Raw genomic sequence first — 15,675 nt, 5'->3', positions numbered from 1 at the left:
GGGTACGGCGGCGGGGCAACGGGGGGCGCCTGCCGCCGCAGGCAGCAAAGAGGCAAAATGGCTCTTGCCCTCCTCTTGGCAGCAATCCTGGGACTTCTTATTGTCAAGGCTGTTTTGTTTCAGCTGAGAAACCCGAGCTCCCCTCCTTGCATTGGGAGCTGGATCCCTTGGTTTGGAGCTGCGTTTCAGTTCGGGAAAGCTCCTCTGGAGTTTATAGAGCACGCCAGAAGCAAGGTAATGGCTGTGGCGGTGTGCCTGCTCGCGGGTGCGTGCTCAGGGTGGCTGCCTGCGAGGGGAAAGGCAGGGAGAAACTTCTGCATTAAGTTTGCCTTTTTCCTCTCATGTTTTATAACACCAGGAGCATTTAGCTGGTGAAGGATCAGCTCTGTACCAGTAACTTTGCTAAATTGTGGAGCCGATCCAGGCGTGATTTCTGTGCTGCGATCATTCTGTCTGGACCCAGGACCTCTGCGGTTTTGCTTTTGCAGACTGGCTGCATGTTAATCTCAGTTTCAGATAACCTGGAGAGCCCTGTGCCCAGCACCAGGACCAGGAGACTACTTACTTGCGTGCCTAAAGTTAGGTGAAATTTCTGAGTACCAGCTGGTGTCCCTCAACATACAAGAGAGGCACAGACACGCTTGGCAGGCAGCTTTTGCCACCCTAAAAAACTTATCAAAGACGAGTGCAAAGATTTAACCCCTGGGCATGCTTTCCTTTCTCTGTGTCTGTCTGATACAGAGAACCTAAATGATCTATTTAGTTTAGATGCTTAATTTCTAGGCAGCTAGTAGTAACTGGTGTAAAGCCCATCTTCCCATTTTCATCTGATGATGATATCATTTGCTACTGGTGCAATATAGTCAGCCTCAGGTATTCAATCCTGAAGGATTGAACAGCCCACTAGTGGCAAAAAACTAACTAAAAAAGAAACCACTGTAACATCTTGAAATTTGGCGGGAAAAAAAAAAGAAATACTGAATGTTTAAAATTTGCTTGCTCATTTTGGACTCTTAGATTTCATATTTCTAAGTACTGCTTTGCAGCCATGGTTGTTACAAACTTGTGGCATTAAATGAAAGCAGAAGTTCAAGTATAATCAGCCGAAGGATGAGGTATAAGAACATCAAGAGTTGTCTTGTCTTAAAGCATGTTGGGTGCAGCACAGAGTAAACTCATGTCTGTGATCTTGAGTTCCTTGGCTTCCTTGAGCTTGGCAGGCTGGGTTTAACCATATGTTAAGATGTCTTTCCTGTGTCTTTCATCTGTGCATACCCTGATCAGTTATTTGTTCATTCTCCTCAGGGCAGAAATGCAGGACTTGAAGAAAACTCATTCCAGTCCATTTTCCTACTATTTCAGAAAAAAATCCTTTAAATATACTGATCAAGCAAAAAAAAGATCTTATAATATTTCTTTGACTATTCTGATACGAGACTATTAAAGAACATTCTTGTTCTACTGAAAACATCCTGGTGGCACCCAGATTAAAGCAGCTCACCAAACTGTCCTTTCTAGTGCAATCCCTTTTGGGGACAGATGTTTCGCTATGACTTAAGCTTGCTTTAGTTGCTTTTTTCCCCAGGAAGCTTCTAGCAAAATCTCTTAGATGAGATTTTAAAGCAAATGTGATGGAAGAGTCTTTTGTGGAGCTTCATCCACAGATTGATTGAGCAAAACTTATGCATACTAAAGAATGCATTGAAGTACAAATGCAAACTTAGCGGCTCCGCATCAGTTTTGATGTCCATGTGCCTGGAAACCCTCTAGGCAGCTGCTGACATATCTGAACACACCAGAAACACCTGAAGGACTTTAAAAATCTCGTGTTTTGTTGAGACAGAAACTAGAGAAACAAACATATTCAATGTGAGAAAATTCAAAGCAAAGCAGAAAGAGGCGACACACCAGAAACACCTGAAGGACTTTAAAAAGCTTGTGTTTTGTTGAGACAGAGAGAAACAAACATATTCAATGTGAGAAAACTCAAAGCAAAGCAGAAAGAGGCAGCTTCCTTACGTATCTCCCCTTCACTGTGTGTTTGCAGACAGAACCTTTCCTCTGACTTTTTTCTTAGTCCATCAACCCAGCATCCTTCTGACTTTTGACCCCTCCCCGGGGTCTCCCTGGGCCAAGAGGGACCCTTCCATCCCCCCCAACCCCAGGCTTGCTCCCTGCCCCTCTTGCTCTCCCCTTCCCTTAGACTCCAGGCATCTCTCTCTCCCTCCCTTCCCAGCTCCCAGGCTGGTAGGATGTGCTGAGGCCAAGCAAGGCAAACCTCCTCCTGCCTGCTCGCTTTTAAAGGAGAACACGCTGCAGAACAGCGTGGCCAACGAAAACAGATGCTTCTGCCAAAGGGGTCATTAACCGAGGGCTCGCAAAATACCACAAAAGGGGTGGTTGCAAAATACATCTGCAATAATTCCAAGCTTTTGGAATTTTGCCAGGACGGGGTTAAGTGTCCTTAGTTCGAGCAAGCTGCCCTGGTACAAGTTAGTGCAGAAATAGGCTGTAGGCAGTGTGAAACCTCTTAAACTTTGTTGGGTCATTACCTTCAGGGGAGACTTTTTCAGTTAGAAAATTCCTGCCCTGGGTTAATCCTTCAGTCCATCACAGTGTCACTCATTTCTTTTTCTCTCTTAAAGAGTTTACTCTCATATTATTGTCCCTTCTGTGGATATCCCCCACTGCATTTTCTCTCAAAACCTGGAGCAACACACCAGACTTCAACTGCTTCTAACCTGCACTTTGCTTGAAGTTCGCTGCTTCTGTTTTCCTCCTACAGAAGACATGGGCTGGAAGAATTGTCTGACTTTCCCTTTGTGTCATCAGCAGGTCTAAGAAAAGAAAGATCCCTTGCTCTAATAAAATATTAAGTCTCTGGTCTAATAAAAGATACCTCCTCTTCCTCCTAAAGCTGCCTGGCTAGTTAAAGCAAATTTGCAGGCAGTCTGGGATGGGCAAGGTAGGTAACCAGAGCCACCATACAACATAAAATACACATAGGACTGCTTAACGAAGGGTTCAAGGGATGTGGTTCCCCACTTTGCCTGTCAAACCTGGTAAGAGTTAATAAGGAATTTCAAATGATTCTTATTGGTTTGCTGATTCAGCTAACAAGAAAAGTTCAGTTAAACCCAGGAGATTGTTTTCCTCTGTGTATGGACCTCTAGATCCATACGTCACTCTCAGTGTCTTGATGGCATTTGGAACATGGTGCCATGTCTCAGGTCTCAGCTAGAAGCCTCTCAGCCTTATTCTCTCTGTGTGTGGTTGCTCGAGGGCTGGCTCTCTGAGCTACACGGCATCATGCATCCTGCGTGAGGTTTAGTGGAGGGGAAACAGGCTGCAGAAGAGGACCAGGCTTCTGGTGGAGTGTTCCTGAAGACAAGTGTCCACAGCTGAGTCTCTAATGGTCTGTGAGCCTGCTCCCATGCACAGGAGATCAAAACGCTCAAGCCCCTGAGACAGAGAGGAGACATGGCTTTGAACTTGTTCATGTGTGCGCCAATGGAGAGAAAACCAGCCCAGTGCACCCGGCTCCCGACGTGAGTCTTGACACAGCTGGAGCTGTATCAGCTGGGGTGGGTTTCTTCTTGCCAGAGAGTGCCCCTGGGAGGAATGGCTGTTTCCCTGATTTCCTTTGGGATTTTGGAGAACATCTTACTGAAGTTTTTATTTCTATGGAGCATTACTTTCATGTAAGCCTAGATCTGCCTCTCATCATGGCACTGCTGTTTAGGGCAGTGTTTCCCAGTCTTCGGGAAAGACAGCGCTTTCACAAGTGAAAGTAGCTTCATAAGCCCTAAATCCTAACAGGATTTTAATTTTGCTTTCTCTATCTCCATATGTCATCAGGTCTCCTTAAACACTGTTTCAGACAGAGCAGTAAATGAGGACATGCAGTTGGCAGGCAATGCCGATGCTTTGCTAGTTCCCACCTATAACACAACGATGGTTAATACAGAACTGGTCAACAGCTTGTTCCAGTAGCTGATTTCATGACATTAGAACATCAGCATAATTATTCAGGTGTATGTCTTCAATAGCAGCTGTTAGTAGCTGCTCAGTTACAGGGTGTAAGGACCACATCCAAATGAGAGTATGCCACCGTCTGCTTTTCCTTCTGAGCTTCTGGCCATCAACACTTTAGGGACTCCCTAGGCCAGAATTTGCATTCAGATGATCTGGATTCTTTTTTTAGCCCTGTGTGTAATTTTGGTTTCCACAGCATCCCACAGCAATTAATCCATAAATTAACCATGAACCATCTGAAGAAAGCTAGCTTCTAATGGGTGCCCATTGGCTTTTATGAGAAAGTGGGAATACTTATTACCTTTCTTAGAATCATAGAATATGTTGGGTTGAAACGGGCCTTTAAAGGTCATCCAATCCAAGCCCCCTGCAGTGACCAGGGACACCTTTAACTAGATGAGGTTGCTCAGAGTCCCACCAAGCCTGACCTTGAACGTCTCCAGGGATGGAGCCTCCACCACCTCTCTGGGCAACCTGTGCCAGTATTTCACACCCCCCCGTAAAGAACTTTTTTCCAACATCTAATATGAACCTGCCCTGCTCTAGTTTAAAACCATTGCCCCTCCTCTTGTGACTACATACCCTTGAAAACAGCCCCTCCCCAGCTTTTCTGTAGCCCCTTCAGGTACTGAAAGGCTCCTCTAAGGTCTCCCCAGAGCCTTCTCTTTGCCAGGCTGAACAACCCCAACTCTTCCAGCCTGTCCTCATAGGAGAGGTTCTCCAGCACCTCTTCCCTGGGATCTAAGTCCACTTGGACTCCTTTCATTGAAACCTTTATTCGTGCTTGCTGTGCATCTTTTTTCCTTTCCTAGCTCAAGTGTATCCTGCTGAGATGGAGAGGGCAGAGACATACATTAAACATAAAGGTGTGAGCACAGGATGGGTTAGATATTTGCTGTCCTTTCCCTTCTCATTTCTTAGCAAAATGAGAGCTCTAAGATAATTAGCACTTGTATAATAGATCTTGGGGTCATTTCAGAATGTGCTCCTTCTAGAACTTCTTGTGTGATGTTTCTAGGTCTTCTCATGGTTTAGACTCTCAGGTGACTCCAGATTACACATAAACTTCTAATTCCTTCTTTTAAGGAATGAATTAGGAATATGTTTAAGACCACACATCTTTATGTCTTCTTAAAAGCTATATTGGGCTCTTCTTCAGTATATCCTATTTGTCCACTACTAATCCTGGTCTTTGATAATGCTTGTAAAAAAATGCTGAGTACTAGAATGATTCTTTGAAGCTTCTCATGTCCTGCTTCAGGAGCCCTTTAGAAAGGCACCATGTTTCCCTGCCCTTCCTCCTGTTGCTGAGGGCAATATAACAGGTCATGGTAGGTAGTTCTGCAGCCTCATATTTTAATCCCTCTGGAGTTTTGAATTGAAATATTTATCACTTACTTACACAGCAGCTGCTTAAGTCTATCCTACTTAACAGTTCCTCTGAAGCAAGGTCTCAGTCCCTCACTCAGTGGAAGGCTCCAGGGTGGGACTCGTCTTAAACTGATGTAATCACTAACTCACTTTGCTTCCCCACCTGGTTTCTTTACACCTTGGGTATTTATCAGGCACAACAACACACTGGGAGACTTCCTGTATCTCGTATGTTCAGAAAAATCTTTATTATTGGGGATGTGGATTGCCATTAGTGGTTTGATCCTCAACCTTTTTCTAGTATTTTAATTTTACATTTAATTTATCAGATACCTTATTTATTTGTAATTTCCTCTTTGGCCACAAAATTCTGCTTTCTGAAAGACGTGTCTCTGAATATCCACCAGTCCTGTGCTGTTCAGTGAAGCTGACTTGTTCTGGAGGTCCTTTATGGAGCTTCTTTATTTCAATTTTCTTGATGTGAATTATTCTAAATAGATTTCAGGAAATTGAATGAGTTTTAAAGGCAAATTCTTTGTGTAGGTGTTTACAGGTAAGCAAGACATCCCAGCTTTACTAAAAGTGAGGGGACAGTCTTATCAGTCTTATCAGTGGAGTCTAAGGGTGGTTCAGCTCACCTTCAAAAACACAGGTGTGCAGCAGCTGGTCATACAAATCAGATTTTAGGCTCCCCCAACTGCATAGACTGAATCTCTGTTGTTTATAATGGGATCTTAGGCATTTGGCCCACATATAATCATCTAAAATAAAGTGTTACAATCTTTAATTGAGTGTGACCTTCATGGAATAATTAAGTGTTATTGCAGATTTCTATTAGCTCTAAATTAATTTTATTTAAAATTAGTTTAAGTACATTTTAATGTTAATTTAAAATTTCAGAAAATCTAATTTAAAAACACAGTACAAATTCACTGATTTTATCCAGCTTGATGGTGAAGACATGCTGTTTTCCACAACAAACCCCAATCTTAGCAGTTCAGCTATTAATAAAACAATATTTTATTTATTATCACTCAGAGAATTTGAACAGTCATTCTTCCTAAATAATTTACAGTTGACGACCACAATCAAAAAGTCAATGTCAAGAGGAATCTTTTCCTTGGCTTCAGAGAGCTTTTGAGGAAGTAGGCTTTACAATACAGACATAAACAACAAAAGAAATGGTTAAAGTCCTGCCCACAACAGGAGGTTGGACTAGATGATCTCTAAGCCTAGGCCATTCTGTGAAAGTCAAGGGCATAAACCATGTAAGTAAGGAGCTTTTGTGGCTTTTCAGTACTCTCCCCCTTGTCAGCAAAGTGACCTGGAAAAGGAAGTCAAGTTCCTTGATGTGTCTGGAGGCTTTATGAGACTTTTCCATATGTACAATAATGTTGCCAAAAGCAGATGGTATGCGTATAAATGTGAATGCTGGGCTTTTGATTTCCAAGGCTTTTGATTTTCCAAGGTAGGAAATTGTGTCGGCTGAGAAAGAGATGCTAAAGATCCTTCATTTCTTAATTTTGATTTTTCATGGCCAAATCTGACAGCCATTAGATATTGCAATTTGTTTGCGAGTTTAGCGTATCTACAAATATCAGTAATCTTTCTAATAATGTGGGAATTCAGAAGTGAATACTTATTACCTAAAGTTTCGAGAGGCCTCTACAGTATTAGATTAAAGGAAAATGAAGGAACAACTTACAGCATCAAAAACCTTCTCTGCGTATAAGTCTCAACAAACTCCATCTATTCTGCTCAAAATACAGCAGCTGTTTTGCTGTTAATCTTTAAACATCTATACAAGAAAGAAAACGTTGATATTAGCAGAACCTTCAAACTAGAAAATAATTTTTTTTAAAAAAAAAGATGCAGGAGTGGAGAGTTTTTGTTAAAAAAAATGTAGATTGAAGTAGGTAGGATTATGGATTTTTATAGGGGGTACTTTGCTGTGGCAGCCAGGGTGTACAGTAGATAATCCGTCACTTGGGTTCTTAAATCCAAGTAGGTTGTATTATTTGAATTATAATATAATTCAAATATGAAATGTGAATCTCAGAGAAGGAATCCTTTCTACTCTGCAAGAGGTCAGGCAGGCCTCCATATTGTCTCCTTCTGGCCTATAAGTCTAAATATTTTGGTCTGATTCCTGTTCACATTTGTGCACTTGTGAGCTGCGGTGTGCAGACCTCTCAGCAGCACTGAGGTCCCATCTGGGCTCCCGTCAAAGGTGTTGACAATACAGTAATATGAAATCTGTCTTTGTTCCAGCATGGACCTGTGTTCACAATATTTGCTCTGGGAAAACGGTTTACTTTTGTGACTGAGGAAGAAGGAACTGAAGCATTTTTTAAATCTAAAGACTTAAATTTTGAACAGGCAGTACAACAAGCTGTCAAGAATGCAGGTAAATGAGACCCAGCTCTTTTTTAATGGAAATCGTATCGAGCTACTCAGGAACAGTAAAGCTGAATGCAAAGCCTAAAAGCTTTTTGACCATCCCTTAAACACTTATCTTAACCCATAACCATGCTATGAAATTAAACGCCTTCATGTGGATCCAGCACTGTAAACCTGCAAAGCCATTTGAATTCAGTCTCAAGGGACACGTTCCTGTGTGACCTACTGTAGGTGATCCTGCTCTGGCAGGGGGGCTGGACTGGATGATCTTTTGAGGTCTCTTCCAACCCCGAACATTCTGTGATTCTGTGATCAAAGGTTTCTGAACTAGGGACTTTTATCATCAAGCAACCCCAGTCTGAGATCAGGTCCTTTTCCGTGGCTAGACACACCACCTATGTGTAGCAGGTCTGAAGCAATAGTGTGTTGTCCTATCACTTAATCTGAAAATCAGCATCTGGCAGTAACTAGTTGTTACCCTGTAGTACAACAGTCGCTAGAAAGGGATGAGGTATATATCCCACCCACGGTGGCACGCTCCATCAGCTCATGTGCTCATATCCAGGTGGAATCACACAGACAGGATCCTTGGGTGGTGCAGCGATTTTGGGCTGTGAAATGAGAGAGAAGCAAATTGGCAGAGTGGTTAAATCACAGAATCCCTGTGACTGGAAGGCACTGCTAGGGATAGCCCAGTCTAAGCCCCTGCTTGGAGCAATGTCACCGACAGCAGGTTGCTCAGACCTATGTCCACTTGGGTTTTGTGTATCTCCAAGGATGGGGACTCCAAAACCTCTCAGGGCAACCTGTTCCTGTGTTTGACCATCCTCACAGTAAAAACTTCCCTATGTCTCAGTGGAATCTCCTGTATTCCCACTTGTGCCCATTGCCTCCTGCCCTGAAAAAAGCCTGGCCCCATCTTCACTCCCACCACCAGATATTTATCCACACGGATAAGATAAGATGCCCCTGAACCATCCCTTCTCCAGGCTGAACGGTTCCAGCTCTCTCAGCCTCTCCTGGTGTGAATGAAGGGAGATACTACTATAGCATGAAGACCCAAACTGTTTTTTCATTTCAGTCAGTTTTGTGGAGTGCAGGCACATCTCTACACCCACACTGAAGCTCAGGGGAAATCTCTGGATTGTTGATTCTGGCACTGAGGCTTCACGAGGGCAGGAAGATGTTACACGGGCTGGTAGGAGCAGAAGGCTCAGCAAAATAATTACAGGATTAGAAGGAAGCTTTCTGGTAATTTCACTCCAGGAAAATGAGTGTTAAGGCATTTAAATTAGAATCACAAGTTATGTTTAAAAATTTTCACTCTATCTTGCAGTGAAAATCTTCTTCATCTACTTTCCAAACCGTTTCTATTTCTTTCTGTATTTAGTTTCTGTCCCTGCAGAAGCGTTTTATCAGAACCACGGTAACCTCTACAGCATGATGAAGGGGAAAATGAGTCCTTCAAATCTGCACATGTTCACAGGCACTTTGTGTAAGGAACTCCACGAGCACATGGCACATCTGGGTACGGAGGGCACAGGCGACCTCAATGACCTGGTAAGGTAAGGGAATTTTGCAGCACGTCTCTAATACAGGGGTATCTGCTATGGGAGTACAGATGCTACTGTAAAGTGGGTGAAGCTCAGAGCTTTCAAGTCTTAGAAAAGCTGTGTGAGGATACTCATCATCGTTGCTTCACAGTTTGAGGTGGACAGGATTTCATCTAAAGCTGTTTTTCCCAGCTAGGAGACGCATCTGAATTACCTGTTTGGAAGAAAAAAGAAAACACAGTATCTTCCAACAAGCCCTGCTTCCCAAAAGATGGGATAAAAGCTTCACAGGTTTACAAAGTACTTATGAACAGACAGAATGTTTGATCTTCAGCGGGATGAAAAACTTCCCTGTGTGTTTTAGGCCAAGCCTAGCCCAGAACTTCAGACATCCGCAACTGACCTTGCTGCCAGAACTTTGTTCTTCTTGTAAAAAGAAAATAAAAATCCCTTAATTGACAGTTTCATGCAACAGCCGTGGTCCACAACAGAGTCAGTGGTGCCATGGGCAAACAAGTGGTACATGGGGCATTCCATCTTACTGCTTTCCCATCTCTGGGGAAAGCCAAAGCTACATCATTTGTATGTCATGGCATACAAATCAGCCATTATTTATTTAAAAAATATTTTAAAAACCCCAAGAAACCAGTCATATGCTAGATGATAAACTACAGAATACATAAAAGTCATCACAGTAAATCTGGGGAGTGTGTTCATACAGCTTTGCCAACCAAGGCAGGGTGAAAGAATTGGAATGCAATTCCCTGGCTGATTGTTAATTAGCTGCCTCAGAATTAAATCCATAGAAACCAGCAGGTGGCTCCATCTGCCTTACGATCTGCAGAAGAGCAAGAACGTGAAGGATCCGTGGCCTGAAACATGTTTCGCAGTGGCTGGAACCCAGAAAAGACTGCATGAGGGTTTCTCAGAGCTGAAGAGTAAAGGTGAAGAGGCCTGGGAAATGAGCTCAGGGTCTTCAGGATAAAAGAGGAGCAAATAGGGAAGGAATGAGACAAAAAGAAAACAGAAAAAGCTTTGTTCAGTCAGGTAAAACTTCTTGGGGTGCGTGGCTGCAGAAGGTTTTGCCCAGAAGGTCCATATGGGCTAACCTGAAATAAGTGGGATACTTAACGAGGAGAAGCGGGCCTCAGCACCCAGAGACTTTCTGCCACTTGCTTAAGTGACCAAACCCTAACTGATGAAGTTCAGCCACATGCAGAGGACTGGCTTGAGGTCTGTGTATCCCAGCCTCTGCTTAAAACCTGTAATGAGGGCTGTGAGCCTTGTGCCAGCCCTTCTGTATCGCCCGAGTCCCACACTTCTAGTGCTGGCAATCCAACACACCATGTCCTGAACTTAAACTGCTGCAACAGCTTCCCTGTGGCCTGTAAATCACGAAGATCTTGTCCTTGCAGGCATGTCATGTATCCAGCAGTGGTGAACACTTTGTTTGGGAAAGGCATCTGCCCAACAAGTCAGAGTGAAATCAAGGAGTTTGAAGAACATTTTCAGAAGTACGATGAAGACTTTGAATATGCTTCTCAGATGCCTGAGTGTTTCCTGAGGTAACGGAGCAGAGATGATGCACGTGATGTATCCATTATAGGCATTTTGCTTGCTGGGATATCAACCACGAGGGCTGTTTCCACTGGCGGATGATGCACTGTCAGATGAATTCCACTGAATTTCACTGTCAGATGGTACAACCCCCAGGTCAGGCAGGACTTTAACCAGGTGCTTCAAAAATGTTCTGACCTTGTCTCATGCATTTTCCTGGCGTGAAGCGGAAACAACCTTACTTAGGTCCAGCTTAGACCGGCCCAGGAGCAGCAGAACTGGGCAAAGAGCAAAGGCTTAAGCCTAAATGTGAGTCCCAAGCTGAGGGGGATCCCAATGAGGCGTCTCTCTGCTCTCTCCCACACCTTAGCTCTTTTCCCAGCAGACTGATCCCAGGTTACACGGCTGCACTGTCACAGAGTTGATTTTGCATAGAGGCAACCAAACCTTGAGGAAGGGAGGAAAGCGCTCACAGAGCCTATCAGTGCTCTCAGGGCCATGCTAGCACCTTAATCATCTCAAAGTACTATTCAGAAAGAATTGAGGGTGCTCAAAAACACGTCAGCTTGATTTTCTTGGGCAGGATCATTCCTGAAAAGCAATCTGTCCAAAGCCACAATGAAAGCCTGTGCTGAAGCAGATATGAAGATCTTGGAGTCTTGCACTCACAGGTCCTGGCTGCAAAATAAGGTCTGGCCAAGGCGAAGGTCTCAGACGTGCTGTTCCTCATGGTAGTCAACACCCCTGTCAGTCAGACTGATATTTGATTATTCATCAACTGCCTGCTGCCCAGGGACTTTAGGAAAGAAACCAAGGAGCCCTTCTCATGGAAAAGGAAATGATGATTTGTGCTGCTTCAGTTAAGTGCTTCTAGTTTGTTGCTTTTCTTTACAGGAACTGGTCTAAATCCAAAAAATGGCTGCTAAAATTATTTGAGAAAGTAGTGTTGGATGCTGAAAGGACCAACCCTCCAGAGACTGCATCCAAGGTAAACATCTGAGGCTATGAAACAAGATGAATTTGTTGTATATTCTGACTGAAGGAATGGAGGGCAGGAATTGTTTCCATACGGGAAGAAATAAGCCAGATACATCAGCCTTTTTTTTTAATCGAAAAAGAAAAAAAGTGCACTTTAATTGTCCAGTATTGCTGACACCTACATTAGGACAGACCCAGAATTTTGAGTCCTACCCCTCAATTTAGTTTATTTCCTACAGTTCTGAGAACTGATCTCTTCTGGGGAATTTTAACCTGAGGGTTCAGAGCTATGACCTATTGCCAGCCTCTGGTATCGCCGTTGCAGTTAGCAGTTGAAAGAGGTGAGAGAAAGACCTCTTCAGTTGTTTCTGTGAGAGCACTGCGCCGTGAAATTTCAAAACCTTGCAAGTACTATTTTTAAACCCTGGTGTAGAGTGAGTAGATCCTCCAGCAGCCAGCCTAGTAGAAAATAGCAGATTACTGGATTGGAAGCCAAGTACCCTAAATATTGATTGTGTCAAAGCTGTGATAAATTGTCCCCCTGGTTATTCTCCTCAGCTATGGCAGGAATTCTGTCTGTACAGCTGACAAACATGAGGACAGGCTGGCCTGGGAATTTTGATCTAACAATTGATAATAGAACAGATCATTAAACAAATCAGGTTTTATTTAGACTTTAGAAACTTGACATACCCCGATTTCTTTCATAATAAAGTAATAGAAAGGTTCTAGAAGGGATGGTGGGGGGTAAGAAGGTGCAGGAAATAGGAGGCATGAACTTGGTGTCGTAGATTGGGTGGGAATTTGGAAAAAGGAGTGGTCATTTTTTATTCAAGGTTAGCCTTTTCCTTTTCTGAAAAGCAGAGAGGAAGCTTTGCCTTGAACACGTGGTTGCCCTGTATTTAAGGAAATACAAACAAAAGCTGATCCTAGAACATTACACAGTTGCTATAGTTTCAAAGAACATCAAGCCATTGAAGTCCCTGGTTAGGTCACTAAAAAAACACCTGGAACTAGGGAGTTTGCTGAGATATCAGATGATCTTTTCATAACAATCATCGTTTTGGCAGGAACAGAGAGAACATTTTCTTCATTTCCACCTATTCAATTTGTTCAGTCCCATTTTCAAGTTCCTTAAAGCAGAAAAACAGAGCAGGAATTAAAAAAGTATAAAAAAATTCTTTTTTTCTTTCTTCCACGTACCATCAACAATGGGGAGCGAGGGAACCAAAACCCCTAAAAACTTTAAGAAAATGGAGGGAAGTGCAAGTATTCAGTAGGGATTCTTGAGGTGCATTGGCTTCTGGCCCTCTGCCTGAGAGCGAGCCTCACTTTCTCTTAACAATGTCCTCTCCACTTTGTGACCGCAGAAATCCCCACAACTAACACTACTTCAATTTGATAAACTAGTCTTACGTTATATCCTTGAATTCTAGTAAGCCCTACCCTAAACTAGATTTTAACATATTTTTGGAAATACACATTATTATCTTTTGTTTCTATCAGACACTACTGCAGCATCTCCTGGATAACTTGCAAGGAAAACATCTGGCTCCCAATTATGGTCTCCTAATGCTCTGGGCTTCCCAAGCAAATGCTGTCCCTGTAAGTACATCGGCGAGAGAAACACTTTCTCTCGATCCTGTTCAAATTCCTGCATTTGGGAAGAGAAGTCTTTGAACCAGAGGTCACACCCACTGTACGTATTCCAAAGAAGGGATTATCACATCCACGTGCATCCCTACAAATGTACCCTGGCTGCAATGTCATGGAAGCAACAACAGGAAAGGCTCTTCTTGTGTTTTTCCCAAATTATGATGTGCCCTATCATAACATTTTGGGAACACATCTCACAGCTATTAAGATCACAGTCTTAAGCTGTGAAAAGCATTTAACTCTATTTTGAAGCACTGTGGCTGTATTATAGTAAAGACTCTATTTTAAGCAGCCCGGTGTTACCAATTGTAAAGAATATCTGAAGCACAATGTAGAGTAACTTCATCTGTGCATAAATCCTTGAGTGAATTTAGCTCTTTTGCTTTGGGAGATTTGCTGCACAAATGCCAGTCTTGCTTCAGGGGAAGAAAAGCAGCAGTTTGATTCTACTGCCGCTTAAGTTTTGTCTATGTTAGGAACGGATTTAACGGATTAATGACACAGATATAAGTATACTAATAAGCCAAACACATCTAACACAGCTTAAGCTCACCAAAGACATTTGTAGGAACTTCTCAAATGAAAAATCCATAGCAGCAAAAACATCCTTTATTTACCATGACTACTAAGCTGCTTCCAGCATAGTTATGTCCATTACAGATGTGATTAAGAAAAAAATGAGTTATTTTTATATGTACTCCTAATGGATACATCTATGTTTTTTGTAGATTGGATATCACTAGAATTTACTCTAAAGAAGTTTTGTGCATTTCAGAGAGGTTTCTGTGGATTCCCATTGGTATAAGTGAGGGGCATAGCCTACTCTCTGTTATCAGGATAACTGACATTCCTTCCACAACACTGTCATCATTACTTACTTCTGTGATATTCAGCTGTAAATAGGCAGACAGATATTTTGGTTTTTTTCTTAGAATAGTCACAACCACTGTTCTGGTGACTGGAATCATGAAAAAGGGCCTTTCACCTTCCAAGGGGTTTTTTTACAAGCATGTTAAACCATTTATATGAAACAGTTCAGCCGTCCCTCCTTAGCCTATGGAGTGACAGCACAGCGTCCAGGTGCTGTACAAGAAAATGAAGCTACCAGATTTCTTTTGCAGAAGGAGGCTGCATCTACGTGGAGCTATTTGGGAAATAACAGTACGAATTCCTGTCCCTCAGCAGCACAGATGGCCCATGACCAGATCTGTGAGCAGACTGCATCTCCCACTAGCTCAGCAGGAGGAGAGAGACTCCCGGCAGTGCTGCGACTCCTTCTGGTTTCATCCTACTTAAGAGGATTTCCTCCTTTCCTATATTTCTTGATTTTCAACTTCATTGCATAATCGGTTAGCAAATTATTTCTAAAGGCGATATACTCCTGCTTGGTTTGCTGTTAATTAACTTTTTTTTTCCCCATTTCAGTGTGACTCACTGTGACAATGCCCTGCAAACTGTTTAACCTCATTTCTGCTAATTTTAGTAGGAATTTACTATTTAATTTTTTTCCATTCATGCATCTAATCATACACAACGATTTAGTAATTCATTTCAACACCTAGTTATTTGAAATTAAAGAAAGGATTCTGTGTTCCAAAGCTCAAGGCCAAAGGTATATACTGTTCACTGAAGATAAGTATGCAGCAGATGACCAGACATAATCTCCCAGGATCTGAGCCCTTATATGTGGATTTACCCAGGAAGAGAAGCTCCCCCTGCATCCCAGATGCAACAGGCATACAAACAACAACAACAAAAGTGCAAATGTTTTTACCTGCCTCTGTGATTTACTACAAAGATGCTGTAATTCTGTTCCGTATTGCTGAGTTAAAGTACTTTCATCTCACTTCAGATTGCATTTTGGACCCTTGTTTTCATCCTCTCTTACCCTTCCATTTACAAGAAAATCATGGAAGACCTGGCCTCTGTTTTTGGCAAAGCAGGTAATAAACCCAAGTGTTTCTTTCTGGAACATAGAAATTATTTTTTCTGTGTTGGACCAGCACAGGCCATGCTTGGTCAATGGTTGGGAATAATCAATGTTATTGCTAAGTTTAGTAGAGTCATAGCATCACAGAATTGTCAGGGTTGGAAAGGACCTTAAAGATCATCTAGTTCCAACCCC

The 15,675-nt window shown here is 42.6% G+C and overlaps 1 protein-coding gene across 1 annotated transcript in view; it reads left to right on the top strand.

The window, feature by feature from the left end:
* The first annotated feature begins 57 nt into the window (after positions 1–57).
* Positions 58–15,675, top strand: part of LOC104273014 (24-hydroxycholesterol 7-alpha-hydroxylase) — a 25,760-nt gene continuing 10,142 nt past the window's right edge. The window contains exons 1-7 of the mRNA XM_009868192.1: positions 58–234; positions 7,678–7,813; positions 9,197–9,371; positions 10,775–10,924; positions 11,811–11,904; positions 13,401–13,499; positions 15,403–15,493. Of these exons, the coding sequence (XP_009866494.1) occupies positions 58–234; positions 7,678–7,813; positions 9,197–9,371; positions 10,775–10,924; positions 11,811–11,904; positions 13,401–13,499; positions 15,403–15,493 (922 nt within the window). The remainder of the gene's footprint in view (positions 235–7,677; positions 7,814–9,196; positions 9,372–10,774; positions 10,925–11,810; positions 11,905–13,400; positions 13,500–15,402; positions 15,494–15,675) is intronic.

The sequence above is a fragment of the Apaloderma vittatum genome, unplaced genomic scaffold, assembly GCF_000703405.1.
Source record: "Apaloderma vittatum isolate BGI_N311 unplaced genomic scaffold, ASM70340v1 scaffold1734, whole genome shotgun sequence".
Classification (NCBI taxonomy): Eukaryota; Metazoa; Chordata; class Aves; order Trogoniformes; family Trogonidae; genus Apaloderma; species Apaloderma vittatum.
Note: the sequence above shows the minus strand (reverse complement) of the source record. Positions and strands in the feature narration are given on the sequence as shown.